Genomic DNA, 24,435 nt, shown 5'->3' on the forward strand with positions numbered 1-24,435 from the left:
ATTCACAAATTTATATTTTATAAAGGGTTTTCCTTCAATAAGTTACAACTCTGAATTTCAATTTTTGAATGCAATCTTTTTCTATTCATCGAACTGTTTTGTTAACTTAACTGTTAATTAAGTAAATTTAACATTTTCATCATGGTAAAGTACAAGAACGAGCAATGTTTAAACATTATAAACTTTTTCTCCGTAATTCAGAGTCGGTGGCCGCAACTAACAGCGATAGCTCCAAATTCCGGTATTAATTCTCACACTATATCAATGGGTTCGTCAATAAGAAAAACATGCGTTATTCGTCAAGTTACTGTGAATGGCCAGATTTATCGCGCTATGATTACCCATTGTACATAATGGTGTCATAATCCACACCGCACGCGTTACCATCGATTTATTAAAGAGTAAGTTTGAGTAACTGGTTTCATTGAGCTTAGAAAGAAGGCCTCAAAATTTATGTGGTATCACAATGGGCCATTAAACTGGCTTAAGTGTTTCATTTGGGCAGCACTATAACCTAACCTAACCTAAGTTTGATGAGGGTTAAGAAAAGGTCGATTGGCATCGTTCGGTTCGTTTGATTTAGCGCCTCTAGACTATTTTCGTTTAGACGTTAAGCTGACGACGTTAGAAGAGTTACGAACCAACATTGAACCCGAAAAGGACTGTAGACTGTTTCGACCGAAATGTGTAGCATCGTCATCGAAAATTGCGTTCAACGAATCTATCGCTGCAAATGTGCCCATGGTGAACTTATAAAACTTATCAAACCAATAATAAAGTTTATCAAATGTCTCAAATTTTTCAAATCCTTATTGTAATGTAATATTTAGTAGAAAAAAAGTACTGGAAAGCGAGAAGTTTGTTCTTTTATGAAACATGACAACGAATGGTAATAATTCTCCAAGAGATTACCAACGATTGGTAAATCCTGCTATAGTCCCTTCGGCTGTAGTAAACCGCACATTGGATTTGGGGGTGCGGCATTTTTCATACAACAATGGCAATCGTGATGCTATTAATATTGAATCGGCAACCAGAAACCGAAATCTCACATATAGAACTAGGGACTATGCTTTTGACTATCGAAAAAACATAAGAGTCGGAGCATGGAACGTTCGGTCTTTGTATGGACAGGGCATTTATGAACAGGTGGAACGTGAAATGAAAATACACAACTGAGTGAAACGAAGTGGAGGGGAAAAGGAGAGCATAGATCAGCAACAAAGCGGACGTGGATGCTGTATTCTGGGATAAGACAGGTAGCGGTCAAAGACTGAATGGTGTTGATATAATGCTGAACATCTGAAACTGTACCGAGGAAATCTAGAGATAAGGATTTGTGGACACCTGGGACAAAATTACACACTGCAGAGTACTCAAAATAAATATAAATAATGAAACTGATGCTCATCGGAAACGGTTTTACGAAGTGAGTATAGAGCAGCTCCAAAGGTAGTGCAGAGGTGTGTGAGACGAGATAGGATGGCCAGATTAGACAAATTGGCAGAAAGCGCCGAGGAAACTGCAAGAAGAGGTAAGGCAGGGATGCTGTACAAAATCACTAAAGATCCTGTTAGTGACAAGAACGGTAGTCTTTTAGTGTCAATAGAAGATCAATTGCGGATTTGGAAGGAGCACTTCTGTACATTGCTGAACGATGACCAGAATTCAAATGCAAACGCTAATGCAAATCATCAACCGACGAACATACGTAGATCTACCAGAAGCATTAATATTGACCCCCCGACATGCACGGAAATAAGAACCGCGATACATCTTTTAAAGAACAATAAAGCAGCTGGGCTGGATGCATTCCTGCCGAATTCCTCGAAGCAGAACCCGCCTTGGCTGCCGGTATTTTGTTGACACTTGTAAAGTCTGTTTGGGAAAACGAAATCTTTCCCAGGGAATGGAAGGACGGGGTAATCGTCAAGCTACCAAAAAAGGTGGTCTTAAGAACTGTAATAACTGGTGTGGAATCACTATTCTGTCCGTATTTCCAAAGTGAATGGCAACCATCATTCTCGAGAGGATACAATCTAAGATCGAGTCTACGCTCAAGAGGCATCAAGCGGGATTTCGCAGTATTCAATCATGTTTCGACCACTTTAAAACCTTGCGAATTATTCTTGCACAATCGTCGGAGTACCAATCGCCGCTGTACCTCTATTCGTCGATTTTTAAGTCTTCGACTGCGTTACTCATGATGTTATCTGGAGATCGCTTGTTGTTAAAGGCATTCCTGATAAAATTGTTGCTATAATAAAAGAGTCTTACAACAATGTTTCATTTTGCACAATGGAAACCTTTTGATTTGAAGTGCGACAGGGAGTGAGACAGGGTAATTTATTGTCACCGATTCTGTTCTTGCTTCCTATTGATGATGTTATGACTGCTACGGTGGGTGAACACGAGAGACTAGGTATCCAATGGCGCCTGAAGAAAACATTAAGACATTTGGACTATGTTGACGACGTATGCTTAATGGCAAACATAAATGGGGAGGTGGCTGGCTTTAGGATTAACAAACAAAAGTGGATGTTGACATCGCGCAGAGAAAGTGGCGCTGGATTGGCCACACATTGAGGAAGCCGGACGACAACATAGCAAAGCAGTGCTTTCAATGCAATCCTCAAGGTAGATGGCGGCCTGGAAGGCCAAGAGAAACATGGAGATCATCTGTCATGAAGGAAGCTCGGTCCAAGCTAAGGTATCGTGCTAGGAAAAGAGAGAGATGGAAAGAACTGGTTGCTAACCTATGCTCCAAGCAGCCGGAAACGAAGAAGAAAAAACGGGACTATACTCTCTTTAAAAATTTTAAATTCTTCAAAAGAACAATTTTAATTTGGAGTGCGTACTGTAGAATTAGCATTCTCATCCAATGTCTTAGGTAGGGAAAATAGATCTCAAGATCTTAGTGCATAAGCAGTCCATTCAAATACTTATACTTGTATTGTTTCAGTGATGAAGGTTAAGATACAAATAGAGTAAACAAACTGGCAGATGTAATTAAGGGGATCACGTTAGTTTTCTTCTCCAAAATCTGAAATCTAACGCCAACTTTTCTAGTTGTACGATTTTTTTCACCTAACACTAACGATTAAATGTTTGCTATCAGGATATATTTCTTCTAGCTTTTTGTTGCACATAGTTTAATATGCAACTTTTTTTTTATAATAAGCGCACACTCAAAGGGATATATTACCCTTATTATGTAGACACAGTGTGAGCACTAGGAAAGGGAGATGTCGGTGCACTTTTAATAATGTATCAATTTATCTTTCAATACTTAATTACATATAAATAAAATTATTTATTATTATATCAGGTAGTACTCGTGGCATTATGGTTAGTGCGTTGGACTGTCATGCGAGAGGTCTTGGATTCGATCCCTGCCTGTGCCATCTAAAGTTTTATTCACGGGTACTGCCTCTTGTGAGGAATTGACAAGTTCTCTAAGAGTAATTCTTGTCATGAAAAAGTGCTTTCTCAAATTAGCCGTTCAGATTCAGTTTATAAACTGTAGGTCCCCTCCATCCCTGTAATTACTCGCACACAGAAATGGTTGAGAGTTGTGAGTCACTAGGCCCTGGTCCTCTACGGACTGTTGCGCCACCTAATTTATTTTTTGCTTTATTATATCAATAAGAATTATGAATTTCATGATACATTATATAAAAGAATATAAGAGATTTTGAGTTAGAATAAATAACTTTGCCGTAAAAACCCTATTTTGAAATTTTAAAAATAAAATAAAACCGACTTAATCCAATAAAGTGAAGTATGAACAACATTTTTGATTTTAAATCAGAACAAGAAATGAAAAACAAAACAAGACAATATATATTACAATACATTGTGAAGTGAAACGGTGAAATATAACAAAACTTGAAAACTAGTCAGAGTCTGATTAAATGGACCTAAAAACAATACTAATGCAAAAAAAAAATTACAAACAAAATGATAGTGAAAACAAATTTAGACTCCGTCTTAAATAATTAAAATTAACCTATTAATTCACGACAGTTTTGTTTAATATCTATAAAGAAGAAACATCAAAAAAGCTAGAAATTAAAAGGAAATAACTTTGTTAGTTTCAAACTTTTGAGATTCATAAGAACATTGCTTTCACGTTATAGGCAAGATAGTTTATTATTTATTTCGCAATTTATATTTGCGACTCTAAGCCTACTTATCAAACACCCATAATATGCGAACAATTTTCTATTGTATTTCGTTACTATGTTTAAATGCACATTTTGAAAGTTACAATCGAATGAAAAGTGTACTTTCAAACTACCACAATGAACTAAAATGATAAAATCTAAAAGTTTGAAATGAAAGAAACTAAAAAATTAACAAAAAAAAAAAACTAAAGGGGTTAAATGCGTTAATAAGATTTTTGTTTGTATAGAAGCCAAATGAAATACGAAAGTGTTAACGTATTGTCATTTGAATTATTTGAAAAAAAAAACATCCAATTTTAAATCGAATTCTTGCAATTTGTTTTCCCGTCCCTCACCTAATTTTTCTTCCAATTTTTGTGTTACGGTTCTTTGCAGCATTTCCATCTGAGGGTCTATTAAAATCTTTGCGTGAATCAAATTTCAGATCGAAGTGTTTGGCACTATATGAATCAGCGGTGTTTTGTGTAGATGATTGTGTTTGGACGAACATTCGACTCAACCATGTTCCACTGTTAGCACTAGGGTTATTATGATTGCTAGAGGTGGTTATGGATGGGGAAACATCTTGACCATTTGGGCTGGAACACAATAAGTTTCAAGTAACATGTCATAGTGGACTCACAAACAAATTAATAAATTTTTTTTTGGGTTGCAAAAACAACACAATTTCAGTTGGTTTTTTTTATTTGTTTATTGACTTATTTAGTACTTCAGCAATAAAACTATTAATTGTTATCAATCAAATCGTCACTCACAAATTAATTAGGTTTAAACAAAAATGATAGAAAATATATTCCTGGTAGATATAAAAAAAGCCATGCTACCAATGATTGTGCAGCAGTAATTGTTTATTGCATACTAACAAAAGATACAAATGGAGGAAAATACGCCAGAAGATATAGCAATAAAAATTTAAAAAAGAAAATCAAATGTTCTAATTTAAATGTTAACATGGCGTAGAAGATTTGATAGCTTTCGAAAATTTAATACTATTTATCTACTTTCTTAATTTTTTGAAAAGAGGGAGCTTATAGTTAAAAAAAAAAATATGTAGTTCATAAGAAATCGCAATTACCTGATGTCCCGACAGTGGTTAAGTGCTGTCAAGAAGCGAGGTTGCACATATGTCCAAGCGCCTTGGTTCTTGTGTTCTTCTTGAACCCAAATTAATTCAGCGTCTTTGTACTTAGCTGCTTCTTCTTTGACTAAATCGAATGGGAAGGGAGAAATCTAAAACAAAAAATATTTGTAGAGAACATTGCATAGTTGTAGTTTTAACAAAACAAAAACTTACTTGTTCAATTCTAATAATAGCAATTTCGTTTTCAATCTTCTTATCGGCTCGCACCTTAGTCAGATCGTAGTAGACCTTGCCAGAACAGAACACCACTTTCTTAACACCATTTGGGTTCTCACCAGCTGGACCATTATCGGGGATAATTCTTTGGAATTCGGTTCCCTTACACATTTCGTCGAAAGAACTCCTGGCTTCTGGGTGTCGCAACAACGATTTAGGGGTCATGAGAATCAAGGGTTTGCGGAAGGGCAAAGAGATTTGCCTTCTCAAGATATGGAAGTAGTTTGCAGGGGTTGTGCAATTTGCAACGATCCAGTTAATATCGTGAAGTTGTCTAATGGAGAACTCATCAGATTCGGGGGGGAAGTAGTCAGAATCGTCAGAGGACAATTGAAGGAAACGTTCCAATCTAGCCGAAGAATGCTCAGGTCCCATACCTTCCATACCGTGAGGAAGCAGCATTACCAATCCAGATTGACGAACCCACTTAGCTTGCCCACTTGAGATAAATTGATCGATAATACATTGAGCTGTGTTATTGAAGTCTCCAAATTGGGCTTCCCAGAGCACAAGGGCGTTTGGATTGGTCATTGAATAACCGTGTTCAAATCCGAGGACAGCGTATTCGGAGAGGGAACTGTTCGATACAGAGTAAGGAGCTTGATCGGGATACATGTGACACAATGAGTTGTAAGTTGCCTTATCAACTAATTGATGGTGAAGAACGTGATGACGATGTGAGAATGTACCACGCTCAACATCTTGACCGGATAGACGGACATGGATTCCTTCCTTTAGAAGTGAGCCGAAAGCCATAGCTTCACCGAGAGCCCAGTCAACAGTCCGTTTGTCCACCATTTCTTTGCGAGCAGCTAACACTCTCAACAAACCCCTGAGAAGAGAACCATATTGATTACCATATTTTCCAGAAAATGTAGATAAAAAGTAATATTTACTTGTGGATGACAAATTCAGCTGCATTTGGAGGGGGGCTTGAGAAACGGTTTCCGATGTGGACAAGAGTTTCTTCCTTGACACCAGTTGGTATCAATTTAAGGGGATCTTTTCCTTCGAAGAATCCAGACCATGGAGAATCAATCCAATCTTTGTACTAAAAACATCCGTACAATTATATTGAAAGTTCAACTTGTCAAAAAACAAAGCATAAAACTTACCTTAACATGCGTTTCTTTTTTGGCCAATTCGAAAGCTTCTTCACAAATCTTTTCATATTTATCATGTACAGATTTCACATCCTCAGCTGTGCAAGTTCCCTCTGCAATCAGTTTATCAGCATACAAGTCCAAACCTAAGTAAAGCAAGAGAAGAGAGAAGATCGCATCACAATGTTGCATTTCATGTTGTCTATTTTGATTAAAACTTTATTTACAGTTTTTATGATTGCGGATCTTTTGGTACATCAAGGGTTGGGTAAACATTGGCTCATCGACTTCATTGTGTCCATTGCGACGATAGCCAACGAGATCAATAACACAATCCTTGTGGAATGTTGCACGCCATTCGGCAGCAACTTTGCAAACATGCATCACAGCTTCTGGGTCATCAGCATTAACATGGAAAATAGGGGCATTCACAACTCGGGCGACGTCTGTGCAATAAGGCGATGATCGCGAAAAACGAGGATCAGTAGTGAATCCAATCTGGTTGTTGGCAACAACATGAATAGTTCCGTGTGTTGTGTAGTCTGGTAAGTCCGACAAGTGCATTGTTTCATAGACAACACCTTGACCACAGAATGCAGCATCACCGTGAATGAGAATAGACATAACTTTCTTGCCCTCGCTGTCACCGCGGTAAAATTGTTCGGCACGAGTTTTTCCCTGAACTACTGGATCAACAGCTTCTAAATGTGAGGGGTTAGCAACAACAGCCAAGCGAATATTTTTGTTTGTAACTCGGTTCAAACGTTCGATATAGGTTCCTAAATGGTATTTCACATCACCAGAACCCTGAAAGAAAAACATTTGTTTTTGTTTTGTGTTTAATCATGAAAACGTTAAATCTTACGTCATCGGCAGCTTCGAGACCAGCGAACTGCGTAAATATTTGATGCAAAGGCTTGCGGCAAACATTAGCCAGAGTGTTCAATCGTCCTCTGTGGGGCATACCCATAATGACAGATTCCACACCAAGTTCAGTTGACACGTCGATGATTTCTTTCAATGCAGGGATCATCATTTCACAACCTTCAAGTCCAAATCTTTTTTCCGAAGAATATTTTTTGGCCAAAAACGCTTCAAAACTTAAGGCGAAATAAAAGGTATTGATTACATATTAGGTGAAGTTTTTTTTTGTTTACTTACCCAGTAGCACGAGTAAGACGAGCTAGAATCAAACGTTTCTGTTCGGGGCTGAAGTTCAACACACCAGGACTCTCAAACCTCTTTCGGATCCAGTTACATTGTTCCAACGAATTGATGAACATGAACTCAACACCAATTTTGTTGCAGTAAACATTTTCCAATCTGCTCAAAATTTCCCTGTAAATTCAAAGCGTAAATTAGAAGGAAATTTGAAAACAAACATACTTGGATCTTACCTCAGCGATAAAGCTGTCTCATCACCTCCAATAAATGTTGTGCTAGGAAGTTTGAATTTTCTATCCATGTCATTTTGACCTTAATGTATTAACAAATAAATTTAAATTAATATGGTATGTTCGTTAGCACACACACATGATGCAAAATAAAACACTGAGCTCTGAAATTCGGAGGACTATTCATGCGAGGTGGCCGAAAACATATTTTAGACAAAATTAACTGAACACTAAGTATACATATATATTTTTTTGTTTTATATATGTATGTATGTCGCAAAAAATACATTTACATCCAAAGAATACAAGAAGTTCAAAATGAAACAATGTGTTTTACAAAGAAGAAGAAATTTTCAAAACTACAAAACAAAATAATGAACCTTTAACCGATGCTTTGAGTAGATGTTTATGTTATTGCAACCTTAAGACTTTAGAATATCAGAATTGTTTGTTATAATTTAGTTTGATGACTTGAAGTTCTGTTCAGATCATTATGTAAATGATATAGTTTGTTAAATTTATTAGTTTGAGCTAATTTTTTGAAGTAGGGACCTAAGCATAAGCTTCCTTTAAATTCACAAATACAACTTGTTTATTGGACATGTATATGACCAAAAACTAGATTGAAATATTTGGTAAAGAATTAAATATGGAGAAATTTCCAGAATTATAATTATGACAAATTTATGATAATAAATTATAAACTTTGTGCTTTGTATTGATCTCAATTACCGCTAAATGCATTTTTGGCTCTTGTCGCAATGCTTACAAATACCCCATTGACATCGATAACATCAATATCGTCAGTATAATGCTATTAATTCGGCACTTTTGAAATAAAATGCCGTTAGTGTTGTTGAAGCTCTGAACGCATTTTTTAAGGACGATGTTAAAAAAATCACATCACAACGCATCATATTTTTTGAAGTTGTTTCCTCCAACCTTTATAGAATAGCGCGAACTCTCCATCGTCCTTATAGACAAACGGATGTCAAAACTAGACTTGGCTCTATAAATTATGACCATGTATATACTGTCAAATGCGACCTTACGGTTAGGATGTCCAAGATGGAAACGGACACACTTAGGCCAGTTTAATGGCCCATTGTGATACCACATGAATCTTGCGGCTTCCTCCTAAGCTGAATGGAACCTGTTTAAGGCCCTTACGAAACGTGAGAGGCTGATTATGCTGATATGATTTAGAGCGTTTAGATCGTTAAAGAAGAATTCTCCTAGGTAATTCTTGCGCCCTTGAAACCGATGAAAATTTGTTTTGTGTCAATTTTATATTCTTGATTTTTTCCAGGATCTACTGTTATTTGAATATTTGATCCATTGTGGATTTCCATCGTCTAAAACCGCACTGATAAGATTTTTGAGAAGAGATCTACTAAGAAGGCAAATAATTTAGCAGTGCTAGAATCAAACGATTAATGTGTTTTTTTTACTTAGAGACTTAATCTCCTCTTTACTAACCAAAGCATATATTTCTCAGAGAGAAAAATTCTTCCAAAGATCTACGGTCCTATATACATAGACAGGTTGTAGCTTGATATAGGGAGGTCACGTAGATCACTTAAAAATAAACGCTACAGCACGGCAAGTGTTCGGATTCACTCCCACATAGCAAAATAACTTCTATTGATAGATTTTTCTTATGGACCGAGCTAGATGAAGACATTTGTTGTGTGAGGCTCTAAGCATGTGAGTAACAATTTTAGCAAATTTTTAAAGCAGTCAGGTTCGTACATACGGTGATGGAAAAAATAATAGAAACGATGAAACATCGAATTTAGAGTTTGCAATCAAACGGAGATTATAGTTAACGATTTTGGTGGAAGCACTGAGCATCGAAATGATGCATTTTGCCAAGAGGACTTTTTTTTAGTACTGACTTTATCATGTAGACTAGACATAGTGTGCGCATTAATAAAGGGAGAGAGAGTTTGAAAGGAGGTGTCGGTGCACATCGGTTTTAAATTCCTGAATATTGCAATGGCTGGGAAAAAAAGTGTGGTAAGGAATTCCACATTCGCGTAGTGCGGCTAAAGAACGAATCTCTGTACTTGTCAGTACGACAGAAGTTGGGCTCGAGAGCATGTTGATGAGCATTCCTAGAAGCGCGAATATCACGGTTGAACTGTTTAAGGGGAAGAATGCAGCTGGCTATTTCTCTAGCGCAGAAACCGTTAAAATAACGGTAAAAGAGGGTGATACAATGTTCAAGCGAAATAATGATCTCATGATAAAACAAAAATTTTGCTTTGCCTTAGAAAACCCAAACATCTTGCGGGATTTTTGGCGATATCGCGTATGTGATCGTTTCACACAAGGGTGTTGGTGATACACATACCGAGAATATCGAGATGTTTAGTCTCCTCGATGCAAGTGCCATCTATACATAATGGCAAACGGGGGTATATCTCGCTTTAACGATACAAGACAGCATTGGGTTTTCGAAGCATTAAATTCCACGCGTTTTTTTATTCCCCATTGTACAATGCTGTTTAGGTCGGAATTTAATGAGCTTATATTGTTTTGTCGTTGCAGTTCCACATCCGAAGAAGGGTGATGTGAATCTTAAAACGAATATGAAAAGCTAAGACTTTATTTATTTTGTGGTTTTCAGACTTGAACCCATCCAATACAACTTGTATTGAACGATTCGAAAGGTAATTACTAATAAAATGAAGGAGGATTCATGAAAACCGATAACACGCATTTTCGATAAGAGAGCCTGATGCCAAACCAATATCAAGTGCCCCACTGTTCGGTGAGATGAACCATGAAATTGCTACGAAAGCCTTATTGTCGGTTAATAAGAAGCTTTCGATCTTCGAGATATTTCTTTAACTGATAATTAATCAGCGTTTCAATGACCTTGGAAAGAAAGGACGTCAGTGCAATCGGTCGGTAATTAGAGGGTTAGGAAGATTCACCTTTTTTGGAAACAGGCTGGACAAATGCGGTTTTCCATCCGCTCGGAAAGAGACCTGAGGCACTATGGTCAAGCCTTGCTCAGCCAACAGTTTCTGTGTATTAAAAGAAGTGCTCTACGTAGTAGAAGAACTTATCTGTTCACAATGGATTAAGGCTAATATGACAAACACTTTTATTTAAGGCGATGCTGGATATCCTTTTGAGAAAAATCTAATGACTCCATTTCGATTTGCTGAAAGTGGGAGCCCAGAATCACGTTCCAATACCATACACGCACGAACAAGAAACATTATTGAAAGAACGATTGGCCTGATCAAAAGTAAATTAAGGTGCCTTCTATATGCCCGATTTTTCAATGCAAGTTGTGCCTTAAATAACATAAGTCAATATTTTAAAGTATTATTTGTGGGTAAAATTCAAAATCATGACGCGATCGATTCATATGATCATGATGTCAATGATTTTGTCCATGGAGTAACTGAATCAGGAGCAAGAGAAATCAGAATCAACATAATGAATTCATTTTAGTTAACGTATTTCTAATTTACATACAAAATTAACTTTGTTCTAAGTAGTCTTACATAACAGGCCCACAAGATTAAAAAGAATCAATCATAATAACTATTCACTTAATTATATACTTAAATGACTTTTATTGTTCAAAGATCCGTCTCTATTTTAAGTCACAAAAAAAGCTTTAAAAAACAGAGCTGTAAAAGAATGTGTTTTTTATTATTGCAGTAAGTCCTTTGTTTTAACCCCAGCACAGTGACTTCCAAACTAAAGTCCCAGTAAATTTTAGAGCAGTCTTTTATAAGACGAATTTTGCTATCGGATCGTGTCGTTCGAATTTTTTTAAAAGATCCAGAATTTGATGAAACAAAATAAGAACCGGGCGTCCGCAGAAGCTGACACATCGCGACAATAGGCGATTAATCAATGATGCATCCAATTCGGTGCATTCTCTGCGTAATTTCGTGACGAATTGGGTTTAGGAGTTTCAGTTTCAACCGTTTCTCGTACTTTAAAAAGTGATTGTTCGGCGCAAAATGGTGGCAACTCCAAATCTAACAGCAGCCTACAAACAAAAACGATTGGAATTTGCCAGCCAGAACAGGAATCGGGATTGGAAAACCGCAAGTGACTTTCTATCAATCTACACTAGTTTTTCCTTTTTCCAAATGGCATACTCGAATGAATGTTTTTGATTTGTTTTTAATTTTTAAACACCAGGAGAGGAAATACCCGTACTTTATTTTTTACTTAATTTGCTCGATCGGTGATGCAACGCAATACAAAATTAGTAAGGAGTCACTTCTAGTGTAGGTTTACTATAAAACGCATTTTTTCAGGTGCGGTTATACTTAGGAAAGACTCTGTATCATCTGAAGAACTCATTTGACTGCTTTCAAATCAAAAATACACTTTTTTGTGGAGTGCTGCAATCTTTGAAGTCTTTCTAAAGTCTTTTACATCCTTTGCATTCTTAAAATCTTTTCAATGCAAATGTACAGCAGTGCAAAGTCTTCAATTGGTAATAAAATAACACTTCAAAGCAGTTTTTTTTTTTATAATAAGCGCACACTCAAGGGGATATATTACCCTTATTATGAGCACTAGGAAAGGGAGAGAGGGGTTGAAAGGAGGTGTCAGTGCACATCGGTTTTAAATTCCTGAATATTGCAATAGCTGGGAAAGACAGAGTGTGGTAAGGCATTCCACATTCGCATAGTACGGCTAAAGAACGAATCTCTGTACTTGACAGTACGACCGAAGATGGGCTCGAGGGTATATTGATGAGCATTCCTAGAAGCGCGAGTATTATGGTTGAACTGTTTAAGGGGAGGAATGCAGCTGGCTGTTTCTCTAGAGCATAAACCATTAAAATAACAGTAAAACAGGGTGAGACAAGAAACATTTCGACGATGTTCAAGTGACGTAAATGATCTTATGATGGTAATATCACCAATCAATCTAAATGCTCTACGTAAAATACTATCCAAGAGGCTTAAGTAAGTTCCAGGAGCACCAGCCCAGATATGGGAGTTATACTCAAGCTTTGGACGTATATAAGACTTGTAAATAACAGCCAGATCAGAGGCTAGAATACAGTGAATGTATTTAAAAGCCTAAGAATGCAAAGAATGTAAAAGACCTTTTAAAGTCTTCAACGACTAAAAGCAATAAAAGAAGAATGCATTCTTTTTATTTAAAGTCTTTTAACTCCTTTTGATGATTGCATTATTTAATACTTTAAAATAGAATTTGCCCGTGGCTTGATGGGTAGTGCGTCGGACTGTCATGCCTTGTGTCTTGGGTTCAATCCCTGCCTGCGCCATCTCAAGTTATTTCCCCGGGTACTGCCCGGAATTGACAAATTCTCCAAGAATAATTCTTGTCATGATAAGTGCTCTCTCAAATTAGCCGATCGGATTCGGCTTAAAACTGTAGGTCCCCTCCATTACTGAAGAAAATACTAGCACACAGGAATGGTTGAGAGTTGTAAGTCACCAGGCACTAGTTCTTAAAGGACTGGTGCGCCACCTAATTTATTTAATAGAATGGGAATGGGTTTCTGAAATTCAAAAATTGATATGATAAATTCTATTGCATTCCCGAAGAATCAGTTGAATGAGTGGGACTTTTCGGAATGCCATTTCATAATAATGCATTCTTTTACAACCCTGTTGAAAAATGACGTGTATGTATGCATCTACATTTATCTACTGTACATTAATACGCAATATGTACATAAAATGAATGCACCAAATAATGAAAACGTTGCTTAAATTAAATAATAATATAAAACTGGGGTTAGTCTCTATTCTAAAGTAGGTACGGTTAATAAATGAAAGTTCAGAAGAAAGCCATGCAAAGACGTTTTTTTTTTTGTTCAACAATGAATACAACACAGGCCGTATGATTGATTGATAATATCAGAATAACTATTATCATATTGGGTCAGCTTTTTACTTACCAAAACTGAAATTAGCATAAATAGCCCGGGTCGTTGAGTTTTCTGGCAATTCAGCGATATTTATTTCAAGAGGATCGAGGTGAGCAATGTTATGTCCTCGAATCTATATTATGTTTACAGACGACAATTAAATGAATTACAAACAAAAGCAGAAATTTAATTTTGAAGAAAAATAAATATATAAATATTAATCTTAAGATAGCGCTAGAATAGGATGTACATACATATTTATTAATAACATTTAGGATTTATAAATATTGTTTTTTTTTTTTTTTTTGCTTTGCTACAAATAATATTTTCACCTGAGGACTAAGACATAGGTACAATTGTTTTATTTTTAAAAGAAAAAAGTTGTGATTAGGGAAATTAATGAGCGATAGTTGTACTACATGCTCTAGAATGTGATATTTGTTATATAACAAAACATAAACATAAGAATGAGATTGTGATTGAGAGAGACTGTAATGTTAGGAAAAGGTTACAAAATGTTTGTGCTTGACTCTGTCTAGCCAATTAGGATGGATGTTTGTATTTATGCTGAGTGTTAAGTACAAAATGCTGAAGATTAGCTGTTTTCGTTTTCTTTTATCCTTTACCTTCTTTATAAAGACAACAATAAAGTTTTATTTTTTGACTCCGAATTTCATTGTTCTTTCATTTGTTTTATTACAAAAAAAGCGAAATTTATTTGTGAATCAAAAAAAAATTGCATATATTTTTGCAAATTACCAGTCATGAACCAACTATGTTGCCTTAGAACGTTTTCGTTGGCGCGACGCTTGACACCATCCTTACTAACTGATATTTCTTGATTAAGGATTCCCATTGGGTCCAGATCCGCGGCCAAATGCCCACGAGACTAGTAATTTATTCAATTTTAGTATGTTTATTATTTATATTTGTAATAGAAATTCAAAAGCATTAAAGTGGAGTCAATATGTTTATTCATAAACTTCGGAACCTATTTTTTTAAAATACGATACATACGATTTTTGGAATTTAAATGTAAGTCTTGTCGATAGGAATTAATACAAAACTAAACTCTCAAATGATATTTTTGTTAATTTAATTTAAAAAAAATCCTAATACTAATTCAAATTTTGGTGTGTTGGTTTTTAGCAATGGATAGTTGAGTTTTTTTTTATCATCAGATGAAGCTGATACTTTTTGCATATTTCAAATATTAGTTTATTTTGCAAAATGAAATGAAACACATGAAATATGTACTTATTGAAAATTTACAAAATGAACTTTCGAATACAAAAAAAAAAAAAAAACACTGAACTGCCGTTTCTGGCAGTGATAAATATTCTGAAATATTCTCCTTAATTAAATTCCCGACTGTTAAATTTTTGGCAACTTATATGTTCTGTAATTTATTATAAATTCCTTAAATAAGTGAGGACTACCAAAAATATAAAAAAAATGATCTAATGATACATGTATTGAACAACAAACATATTTTCTTCATGAAGTGAGAAGATTATGTTGAATAGTGCTAACAAATTTAAATTATTTGCAACTATGTTATGTTTATGGTAATTTAATTATTTGTATAACATATTCATACCTGATAACTCCTAATGATAGCTTGTACAGCCAAATGGTCATCAATCGTCTTAGCATCAGGTTGACCGCCATCTAACGATGTGATCGCTGATAGGGGTATTGTATTCCTTTCTATTGGAGCATGGTTTGGGGGTGCAGTATAAGTGTTAGATCGGAAATAGGAATCCCACGACTAATATAAAGAAAATCACATCAATAATTGTTTTAGAGTGTGAAACCATTAATTTATAACTTACAATATGAACTGATCTTGGATCACGCAACCACGCATTATACATGTCCTCTACATAGCTGGATGTTGTGCCATTCAAAAACGGTTCGGAAGCTGACGAACTGTACAGCTTTACTGATGCCGCGGGTAGGATATCTCTTACAATCTTTTTTCAAAAAAATTCACATTTACTTTTTGTTTGATTAAAATTGATGACGTATAAAGGAGTTGGTACTTACTTTGCTTTTGTTTGCACCGCGAAGAAGCCATGCTGCAAAATGTTGAGATCCTGCTGGCGCTAAGGCCAAACTAAACGCTGAACTTGCTCTATGCATTTTATGTTATCTAAAAGTAAAACAACATTTTGTATTCAAATTTAAGTATTTTACGATAATCTACGAACTTGAAGAATTTATTTTTTAATTGTTTTTGGATAGTAAATTAACTAACCATATACCTAAAAACGAAAAAAGCTCCTACTAACTTAAAGACGGCTCATAAGAAAATTGCTAAACACTACCGGTCAAAAGTTTGAGACCACCTTCAAAGGGTTGCTTTCTTTTCACCTGTCGCTTGGGGTTTATGAATGAATATAGTTTTTTTTTTAGCTGCATTGTTAACTTAGACCATTCATAAAAGGTGCAAGTGAAAAAAACCCAGATATTAATCCTTTTCTGTAAATTATGAGGAATTTTGTGAAAAAAGGTAAAAAAAAACAGTATTGGGTTTTTGGCTTCTATTTGGATTTCCCATAGTTTTTATTTTGTATGACTTTTTACATTCAATTTGGAATTTTTTATGACGGGTAATATTAAAAAGTAAAAAAATGTAAAATTTGAATACCTGCATATTCAGGATTTTGTATATAATGCTCGGTCCAATTTAAATTTATTTGAGACTGTAATCTTCTCGAGTAAGCAAAGTGCGCATCATGGGAAAGGAATTAACTATTGAAACTCGATCTGCGATTCGCAAAGAGAAATCGCCACAAAACTGAAGATATCCAAAGGAGCAGTTCACATGACCATACAGCGTTGCTCTAGTACCGGCGGTTTTAAGGATAACCGAGGTCAGGACGACCTAGAGTTACGACGAAAACCGAATATCTGCATATCATCACCATAAGCAAGCGTTCTAGGAAGAAAACAGCACCAGAAATACGCGCCGAGATCAATGAAATCCGGGAAGAACCATTATCTGTATCAACGATACAACGACATGCTGGACTTTTTGGGCGCGTTGCAGTGCGGAAACCACTTCTACGACCCCAAAACAAGATCGAACGGTTAAAATGGGCCAAAACCCATAAATATTGGGCAGATGAAGACTTTAACACAGTCTTAGGGAGCGATGAGTCCAAGTTTGAGATATTTGGCTCAAATCGCAGAGTGTACGTCAGGCGCAGTGCTGAACAGAAGATGCTACCAGACTGTTTGGTTCCAACTGTAAAGCATGGAGGCGGTTCAGTAATGGTGTGGGGATGTTTTTCGTTCAATGGAGTAGGAGATCTAACACGAGTGATCGGAAGAATGGATAAAGAAGTCTATAAAACGATATTTGAAGAACACGTTTTGGTATCTGGACTGCGATTAATCGGTGAAGGTTTTTTATTCCAGCAAGAAAATGACCCGAAACACACTTTAAAACTTTGGCGGGGATACCTGAAACAAAAAGAAGATGAGAAAATTCTAAAAGTAATGGTATGGCCACCGCAGTCTTCAGATATCAACCCCATTGAGCTCTTGTGGGAAGAGCTTGAAAGAAATGTCCGGAATCTGCTCTTTGGGAAACTCTAAAAAATTGCAGAGAATTTAAAAAAAAAATATTGAATTTAAAGGAGGGTTTTTTGATGAAAAGTCAATTTAGAGCTTTTATTTGTTTTTTTTAAATAAATAATTTATTTTTAGTACAAAACTAATTTATATTTTTCTATCATTAAAACTAGACATGCTCTTCACTTTTTTCACGTATTAACTTTTTTCCTAAAACTTCATATTTCTCGGTATCAAGCTTTTGACCGGTAGTGTATATTTACGTTAGTGTCTATTATGGAACTTTTATAATAGATAAACATTTGTTGACACTGGTGTTATTTTGCAAGTTTTATCAAACAATTATAAATAATTGGAGCATTTTATTCTTTTATACTATATAATTATTGTCATATGGCTAAGAATATATGTATCTCTTTTTTACATTCAAAAGTTGGTATTGTGGAGACCAGAAATGCTATAAAGAATTAAGTAGACATTGGTGTATATTATTTATGTATAATTTCACCTAAGTTTCAAAACGTTATCTTAAAAACAATAATTAATTTAACTCAATCTGAATAAGTCAAATAAAAAAATAAAAACATAAATAAATTTGGTAGACTGCTGCAAAATAAAAACACAAATCGATTCTATCGGACAAAGTCCACTCCTTAACTTGTTTTTTGGTGTTAAGGAATTAAAATGAGATTCGTTTGAGCTTGTTTTATTTATATGTTTTAAATTTAATATATAATACAAAAATAAACCGAAATATGGAATTGCAGATATTAAGTGCAGAACATTTTCACAAATCACATGGTTAAGTTTTTATTTCATGTTTATTTTGTTGTTTGCTTTCTGGGCATATGAACATGATTTGTGTCATTAACTTAAAAAATGACAAAATGGTATCAAGGTCAGGGTTACTTTTGATAAGAATAAAAGCCATTTTATTGTGAATTTACAGTTGTGAACACAAATTTAGCACACTTGAATAAGATAAGAAATTTCGTTGTTTTATTTTATAAATTTTGTTCTAAGCAACTTTTAATTTCATTAAGTTATTGAAGCCCACATTAAAAACTAAAAATTTAGAACATCTTAGTCCTAATACATTTTCTAATTTGTTTAGTTGAACAAAAGTGCACTTTTCGAGGCAATTCGGTATTTGTTAATATCAACTTATTAAAAAGGTAAAAGGACAATGGTCCTCAGAAGATAAACGAAAAATAATTTTGCAGATGAAAGACAAGGGAAGGACTGTTTCTGACATATCCAAGCTGCTCCAGAAAAAATGTTTTGCAACGAGCTTCAGCATTTTGAACATTGTGGAACCATTTAAAAAACGAGTAATATCCTCGTAAAAGGATGACAACATCAGAAGAAGACAAAGTAATTTATCGTTTGTCAGCCAAGGAACCGTTTCAGAGCACTAGTGCCATTCGCAACGAACTGAAAGAAAATCATATCATCAAGGACGGTAAGACGCCGCGCCGGTAAAATGAACAAAACGTTGCTTGATGGTTTTATTAATTTATATTTTAATTTAAGACTAGTTTAACAATAAGATATATAAGACATATAAGGAGTAATAATTCATTGACTTCTGAAGCTAGTGGCGATTTTTTTCACCTTCCCAATCATTGTAGTGCGATCCAAGCAAAACTTTTGTAGATAAAAGAAGTCCTGTCCTAGCTTAAAGAAAACGCGAAATATCAACATCTGATATCGGTATTTTCTTAGATAGTCAGGCCGGTATGAAATTTCTGGACTCGTCTCTAGGTTAGGTTAGGTTAAAGTGGCTGCGGATTCATAATCCACACACTTAGGCCAAAAGAAAAGGCCCATTGTGATACCACATAAATCTAGAGAATTACTTCCCACTAGTCGAACCATTTTGAGCTTTTTATAAAGCGAAGGAGATATTTGGTATCCTTTTTAGCTAGTTCACTGTGATTATCAAAAGAGTATTCTTCCAGATGAAGTTTGCGTCTTAGTGAAAGGGCAGGGCAAGTGCAGGGGAGGTGAGAGATTGTTTCCTTTTCTTCCTCGTCCATTCAGGTCCTGCAGAAGTCATTTGAGGCTACATCAAGTCGTATTGCGTGTTTACCTATAAGACAGTGTCCCGTAAGGACACCTATTACGGATATAATATGAAGTCTGCTTTGAGATAACAATTCGTGAGAGCACTTTAGGTTCAGTGAAGGCCATATGAGTTTTGTGGCTGCGCATGTTGGTGAATTGTTTCACCTAGAGTTTGCTATCGCAAAAGCTGTTTCTTTTAGCAGATCGGTATACCTATCTTCTCCCTTTCAGGTGAAATAGGCTTGATGGTTCCATTTTTAGCGAGTTCATCGGCTCTACCAACTTCCGTGATGTCTCTGTGACTCGGCACTCAACATAGGTGAATTTTAAATTATTGCGCCATCTCTATAAGAGACGATCGAGGCCCGGTTGAGACATCGTCAAGAGATTTGATAGCCGCCTGACTGTCAGAGAAGATGCGGATATCAGGAGTTGATATCACGTTTTCACTTAGCCAGAAGAGAACCTCTTTGATCGCTAAAATTTCAGCTTGGAAGACGTTACAATGGTTAGGGAGGCAGATTAAACTTTTCTGACTACACACCACTACCAACTACCTCACTTGTCTTGGATTAATCTGTATAAAAATGGATGCATTTGCCATCCAGGAGTTTTTTGTCTTCCCATTCATCTCTGTATGGATGTTTTTTCCAAATTGGGGTTTAGAAATAGTGTAATCTATGTTCTTTGGTATAGAACCAAAGGACTCGTCTCTAAAAACTTTATAACTTTGGGTCGATTATATCTAATGGAGATGGCACAACAATTTAACCTTTTCTGGGTGCCGGCGATGAGAATGATTTCTTACGAAAAAGGGCGTTCAAAAATTGAGCTGGACGAAATGTGAGTCGAACAGAACGATGACATTCGCCGCAAATACATTCAACTTTCGTGTCAAACACCCATGTGTTTGGCAACGTTTAACTTCTTTCTTCACGAATTTTAAAAAGAAAAAATGTATTATTTGGCATCGTGCGTTATGGTTAAATAACCCTTAACCCTAACCGTTCTTGTTTAACATTATGGGACAATTTTGTGCTGTCAGAACCAAGGTACAGGATATTATATTGTATTATTTGAAGACTCTCAACTATCGGCGTGCTTATAATAGTGTTAATGAACACCTGGAACTGAAGTTTTACACATGTACAAAACAAAATATGCCTTTAGATGCATTATATTTAAATATTTAAATCCTTTGGAAACTTACGGGTTCTTGAAAATAAAAAATAAATATGAATATTTACTGAGTAGTTCGTTTGAATGCTGGATATCGATTGAAAATTTCACCATGGTAGCTATGTATTATTTTAAAAAAATCTCCTTGAAATGTTTTGAATCGAAATTAGTTGAATTATCTCACATACAGACATGGCCATTAAAATAGACACAGAGACAGTTGCTAAGAGTTAACCCAAATTAAAACAACAACATGTATTACAAGACGTTTTAACCGTTATCAAAAAAAAAGTTAGACTTTCTTTTGCTTGTTGATTGTTTGGAGATAAACCGTTCGTTAGGCAAGACTGTGTTTTTGGTGGACATTAAAATAAAACGCATTGGAATACAGAGCTTAATATTTTTAACTAGTATCAAAAATATTAGTTTTTTATTTTTATAAAACAATAACTTCTCTTTAGGAAGTAAATTCCAAATATTTTAATATTATTACAATTCATTCTAAGGAAAATATTGGTCGCGGTAAGCATTGCTTCCTAGAAGAGAAAGCTATTGTTTTAGTTCTAAAAAGTGAGGGAAAATCTTTGAGGGAAATAGCCAGAATAAAACAGAGGGGAAAACTAAGCAAAACAACCCCATGAGAAGACTGGAAGATAATTTGCATCCTTACAAGTCTTTAAGGGAAATAAAAAACAAACTACAGCTTTCAATGACTTCCAAAACTGTTCGTAGAAGACTTGTTAAAGCCAACTTGCTCAGAAGGATCGTAAGAATGGTGCCCTTTCTAAGGAAAACAAAATATAACAACGCAGTTTAAATTCGCCCACGATCATTTTTTTATGGATGGACGAAAATTATTGATATTAGTTTTTTTCAAAATTTTCTAATAAAAACAAAACAAATAAAATTTAAATTGAAGTAAAATAGATCTTAAGGCCGAAAGGCATTACTAATTAGTATTATAGTTTAGCTTAGAGTGTCCGTATGGGACCATTAAGTTAGTTGTAAGTTATGGATAATTAGGCTAGTTTTATGAATTTTTGTCTAGCTTTAAGATAGGTTTAAGAATGAATTAATAAAAATTAATTAAAAAAAAAAATGGATGGACGAAACAAAAATAAAATTGTTCGTTAGAAGGCTTCATTTAAAAGAACTGAATCCCAAATACATCCAGAAAACAGTCCAAATACATCTAACAAAGGTGTTGGTAGTATCATACTTTGGGGTTAATTTTCTTGTTATGGCGTTGGACCAATATATTTGATGGAGAGAAAATTGGATCAAAATATGAAGGTGAATATCATGAAGGATACGATGCTGCCTTATGCGGACGAGAACCTCTCTCAAACGTGTTCTACAGCAGGACAACAACCCTAAGTACACATCCAAATGTGCTCAAAAGTATTTTAAGGACCAACAAATCAGCGTATTGGATGGCCATCATGATTGCCTGACTTAAATCCCATAGAACTTTTTGGGGGAGATTTAAAATGTGTGGTTGGGAAACATTTTAGAAAAAATAAAGCCGAACTGTGAAGGATGGTTCAACAGGAGTGGTACAATATTTCAATTGACAGATGCCGCCAATTATTTGACTCAATGTCCAACAGATGTCACACTGTAATTAAAGCCAAGGGCCAGGCTACCAGATATTAAAATAATTTTTAGATCCAAAATAGCTTTGCATTTAATTTAATTTTGTTTTTGTTTTGTTGTTGCTTCTTCTTTATACAATTATTTATTTAAAATATTTTATGTTATAATTTTACTATAAATAATGGGTAATTTTAGTTTGAAAGAAAAAAATAAGAAAATGAAGACCAAACTTGAAAAAAAAACGTTTTTAAGCCAATTAAAAATTAAAGTTTTAAAACTCTGTTTGGTGTTTCTATATTATCAAATTTGTATTTTATAAATGTACCAATTACCTACAATCTTATCCAATTTAACCACAGATTTAAAGTCACCGATGACCAAAACCATCAATACAAAAAAAACTTACCAATGGAAACCTTATAAAACTTTACCCCTTAAAAAAACTACGTCTGCTTCTTGCTTAGTGGCTAATAACATAATCTGGCATTTCCGTTGGAAACTAACTTATAGATTAGATTAGTGTAAGAAAAAGATTTAGCCAATATGTTATGCAAAATGATTGCTTAACCATTTAGAAGCAACTCTTTTAGGGTGTCATTAAGACACCAAAGAAAAGAATATAAGCAAAATTTAGAAATAAAACAAAATTTAATTAAATACTAACGCACACGCTCGTGTGAATCATTTATTCAAAATGCCAATTTAATTAATTTTTGAACTGCTAGTTAATTCTTAAACTTGTAGAGAAGCAAGAACCAACTTACAGCTCTCAAAAATTTATGTGTGTGAATTAAGTCGGCAATGAAGTGAATCTACAGTTTTTGTGCCGAATTGTTCATGAAAAGAATTACTACTGCATTATTTGTCAATTCCTCAAAAGGAAGGAAGGAATTAAACTCCGACCTTTGGCATGACATTCACACAATAAATATTACTATTAGGTACTACTTTATCTTAAGATTGCAATATGAATTCAAAATTATTAGAATAACTTTTGGTTTCCCAACTTATTGATTCAACAGAAAATAGAATATTTCTTTCACCGCCAAAACTTGACTGTATAATTTGATCGACTTAAAATGTTATACAAAAAAAAACTAGAATTCAAAATAAGTATATATACATTAGTTCTTACTTAATCGTTTTCAATTAAATTTAACGACATAATTTTCTATATATTTCAATTCTTACATATAATACAATTCTTAAATATCTTTAGAGTAGGCCTATGTATAAATTTGAAGAGCAAACACATTCACCTGATTAAATAAGTTCAAGACTAAAAGCTGTTTTTTTGTAGTCAGAGGTGTGTGAAAGGAGTAAGAGGTGAAACAAAATAAGGAAAGCATCAATAACAACAACATACACCTACACCTACACAAAAAGTCGACAATCTTAACAATACCATTACTCAATAACTTATAAACTGTTCAAAGGAAAAATATGAAAAATATTGATAAAACTAATTAAAAGAAAGTATACCGAAAAATTAATATTATGTCATTCATATAAATATTTGTCATCCATTATTACACTCTTGAAAAGTCTAAAAATTGTTTAGCATCTAAATATACGGTTGAATGTTTGTCGGCCACGCGCATTGTTCAATTATGTGTTGGTGGTGGCAAACGAGCTTTATTTCATGCTCCTAACATCTCTCTACAGAAACTATGAAAATTCGTAAATCAAGTTCGAGGAGTAACTTTTCAAATTAACCAAATGATAATTAACATAGCGAAACTGTTGTCTTATACAAAAAAAAAAACACATTAATTGCTTTGTTTGTTTATTTGGTTCTGTGATCTAAGAATCTACATGTCCATAAGTTCGGCATTCTCTGACAACAAGTCGCTTTTTAATAAACCGTTATTATGAGTAAATATTTCCATTGCACGCGAATTTTTGAAATTTCATTAAAATCAAAATTAGATGGAACGACGGAGTTTGGGGGCTGTACATCAGTATACACTTAGCCAGAGGGATAAAAGACTGAGATGGCTAAGTGTCCAATTCTCCAGCCCGGAGAGTCTTCGCATCCACGACCAAGGATCAGGTGGCGCGTACAAGTGGAAAGTAACCT

The 24,435-nt window shown here is 34.8% G+C and overlaps 1 protein-coding gene across 7 annotated transcripts in view; it reads right to left on the bottom strand.

Annotated features, from left to right (window-relative positions):
- LOC129948247 (2-oxoglutarate dehydrogenase-like, mitochondrial) overlaps positions 1-24,435 on the bottom strand; it is a 45,002-nt gene that overhangs the window by 14,685 nt on the left and 5,882 nt on the right. For 3 of the 7 annotated variants that reach the window (XM_056059169.1, XM_056059168.1, XM_056059167.1), the window contains 13 exons: positions 15,981-16,086; positions 15,767-15,907; positions 15,532-15,702; positions 14,691-14,820; positions 8,045-8,123; positions 7,809-7,985; positions 7,513-7,747; positions 6,875-7,454; positions 6,660-6,793; positions 6,441-6,595; positions 5,482-6,376; positions 5,263-5,417; positions 4,523-4,765 (listed from right to left, as the gene is read on the bottom strand). In XM_056059169.1, the coding sequence (XP_055915144.1) occupies positions 4,523-4,765; positions 5,263-5,417; positions 5,482-6,376; positions 6,441-6,595; positions 6,660-6,793; positions 6,875-7,454; positions 7,513-7,747; positions 7,809-7,985; positions 8,045-8,123; positions 14,691-14,820; positions 15,532-15,702; positions 15,767-15,907; positions 15,981-16,076 (3,191 nt within the window). In that variant the 5' untranslated portion in view covers positions 16,077-16,086. Of the gene's footprint in view, positions 1-4,522; positions 4,766-5,262; positions 5,418-5,481; positions 6,377-6,440; positions 6,596-6,659; positions 6,794-6,874; positions 7,455-7,512; positions 7,748-7,808; positions 7,986-8,044; positions 8,124-13,961; positions 14,065-14,690; positions 14,821-15,531; positions 15,703-15,766; positions 15,908-15,980; positions 16,087-24,435 lie in introns of all 7 variants that reach the window. The other 4 variants (XM_056059171.1, XM_056059172.1, XM_056059170.1 and 1 more) reach the window with 3 other exon arrangements.

This window comes from Eupeodes corollae, chromosome 2 (genome assembly GCF_945859685.1).
Source record: "Eupeodes corollae chromosome 2, idEupCoro1.1, whole genome shotgun sequence".
Taxonomy (NCBI): Eukaryota; Metazoa; Arthropoda; class Insecta; order Diptera; family Syrphidae; genus Eupeodes; species Eupeodes corollae.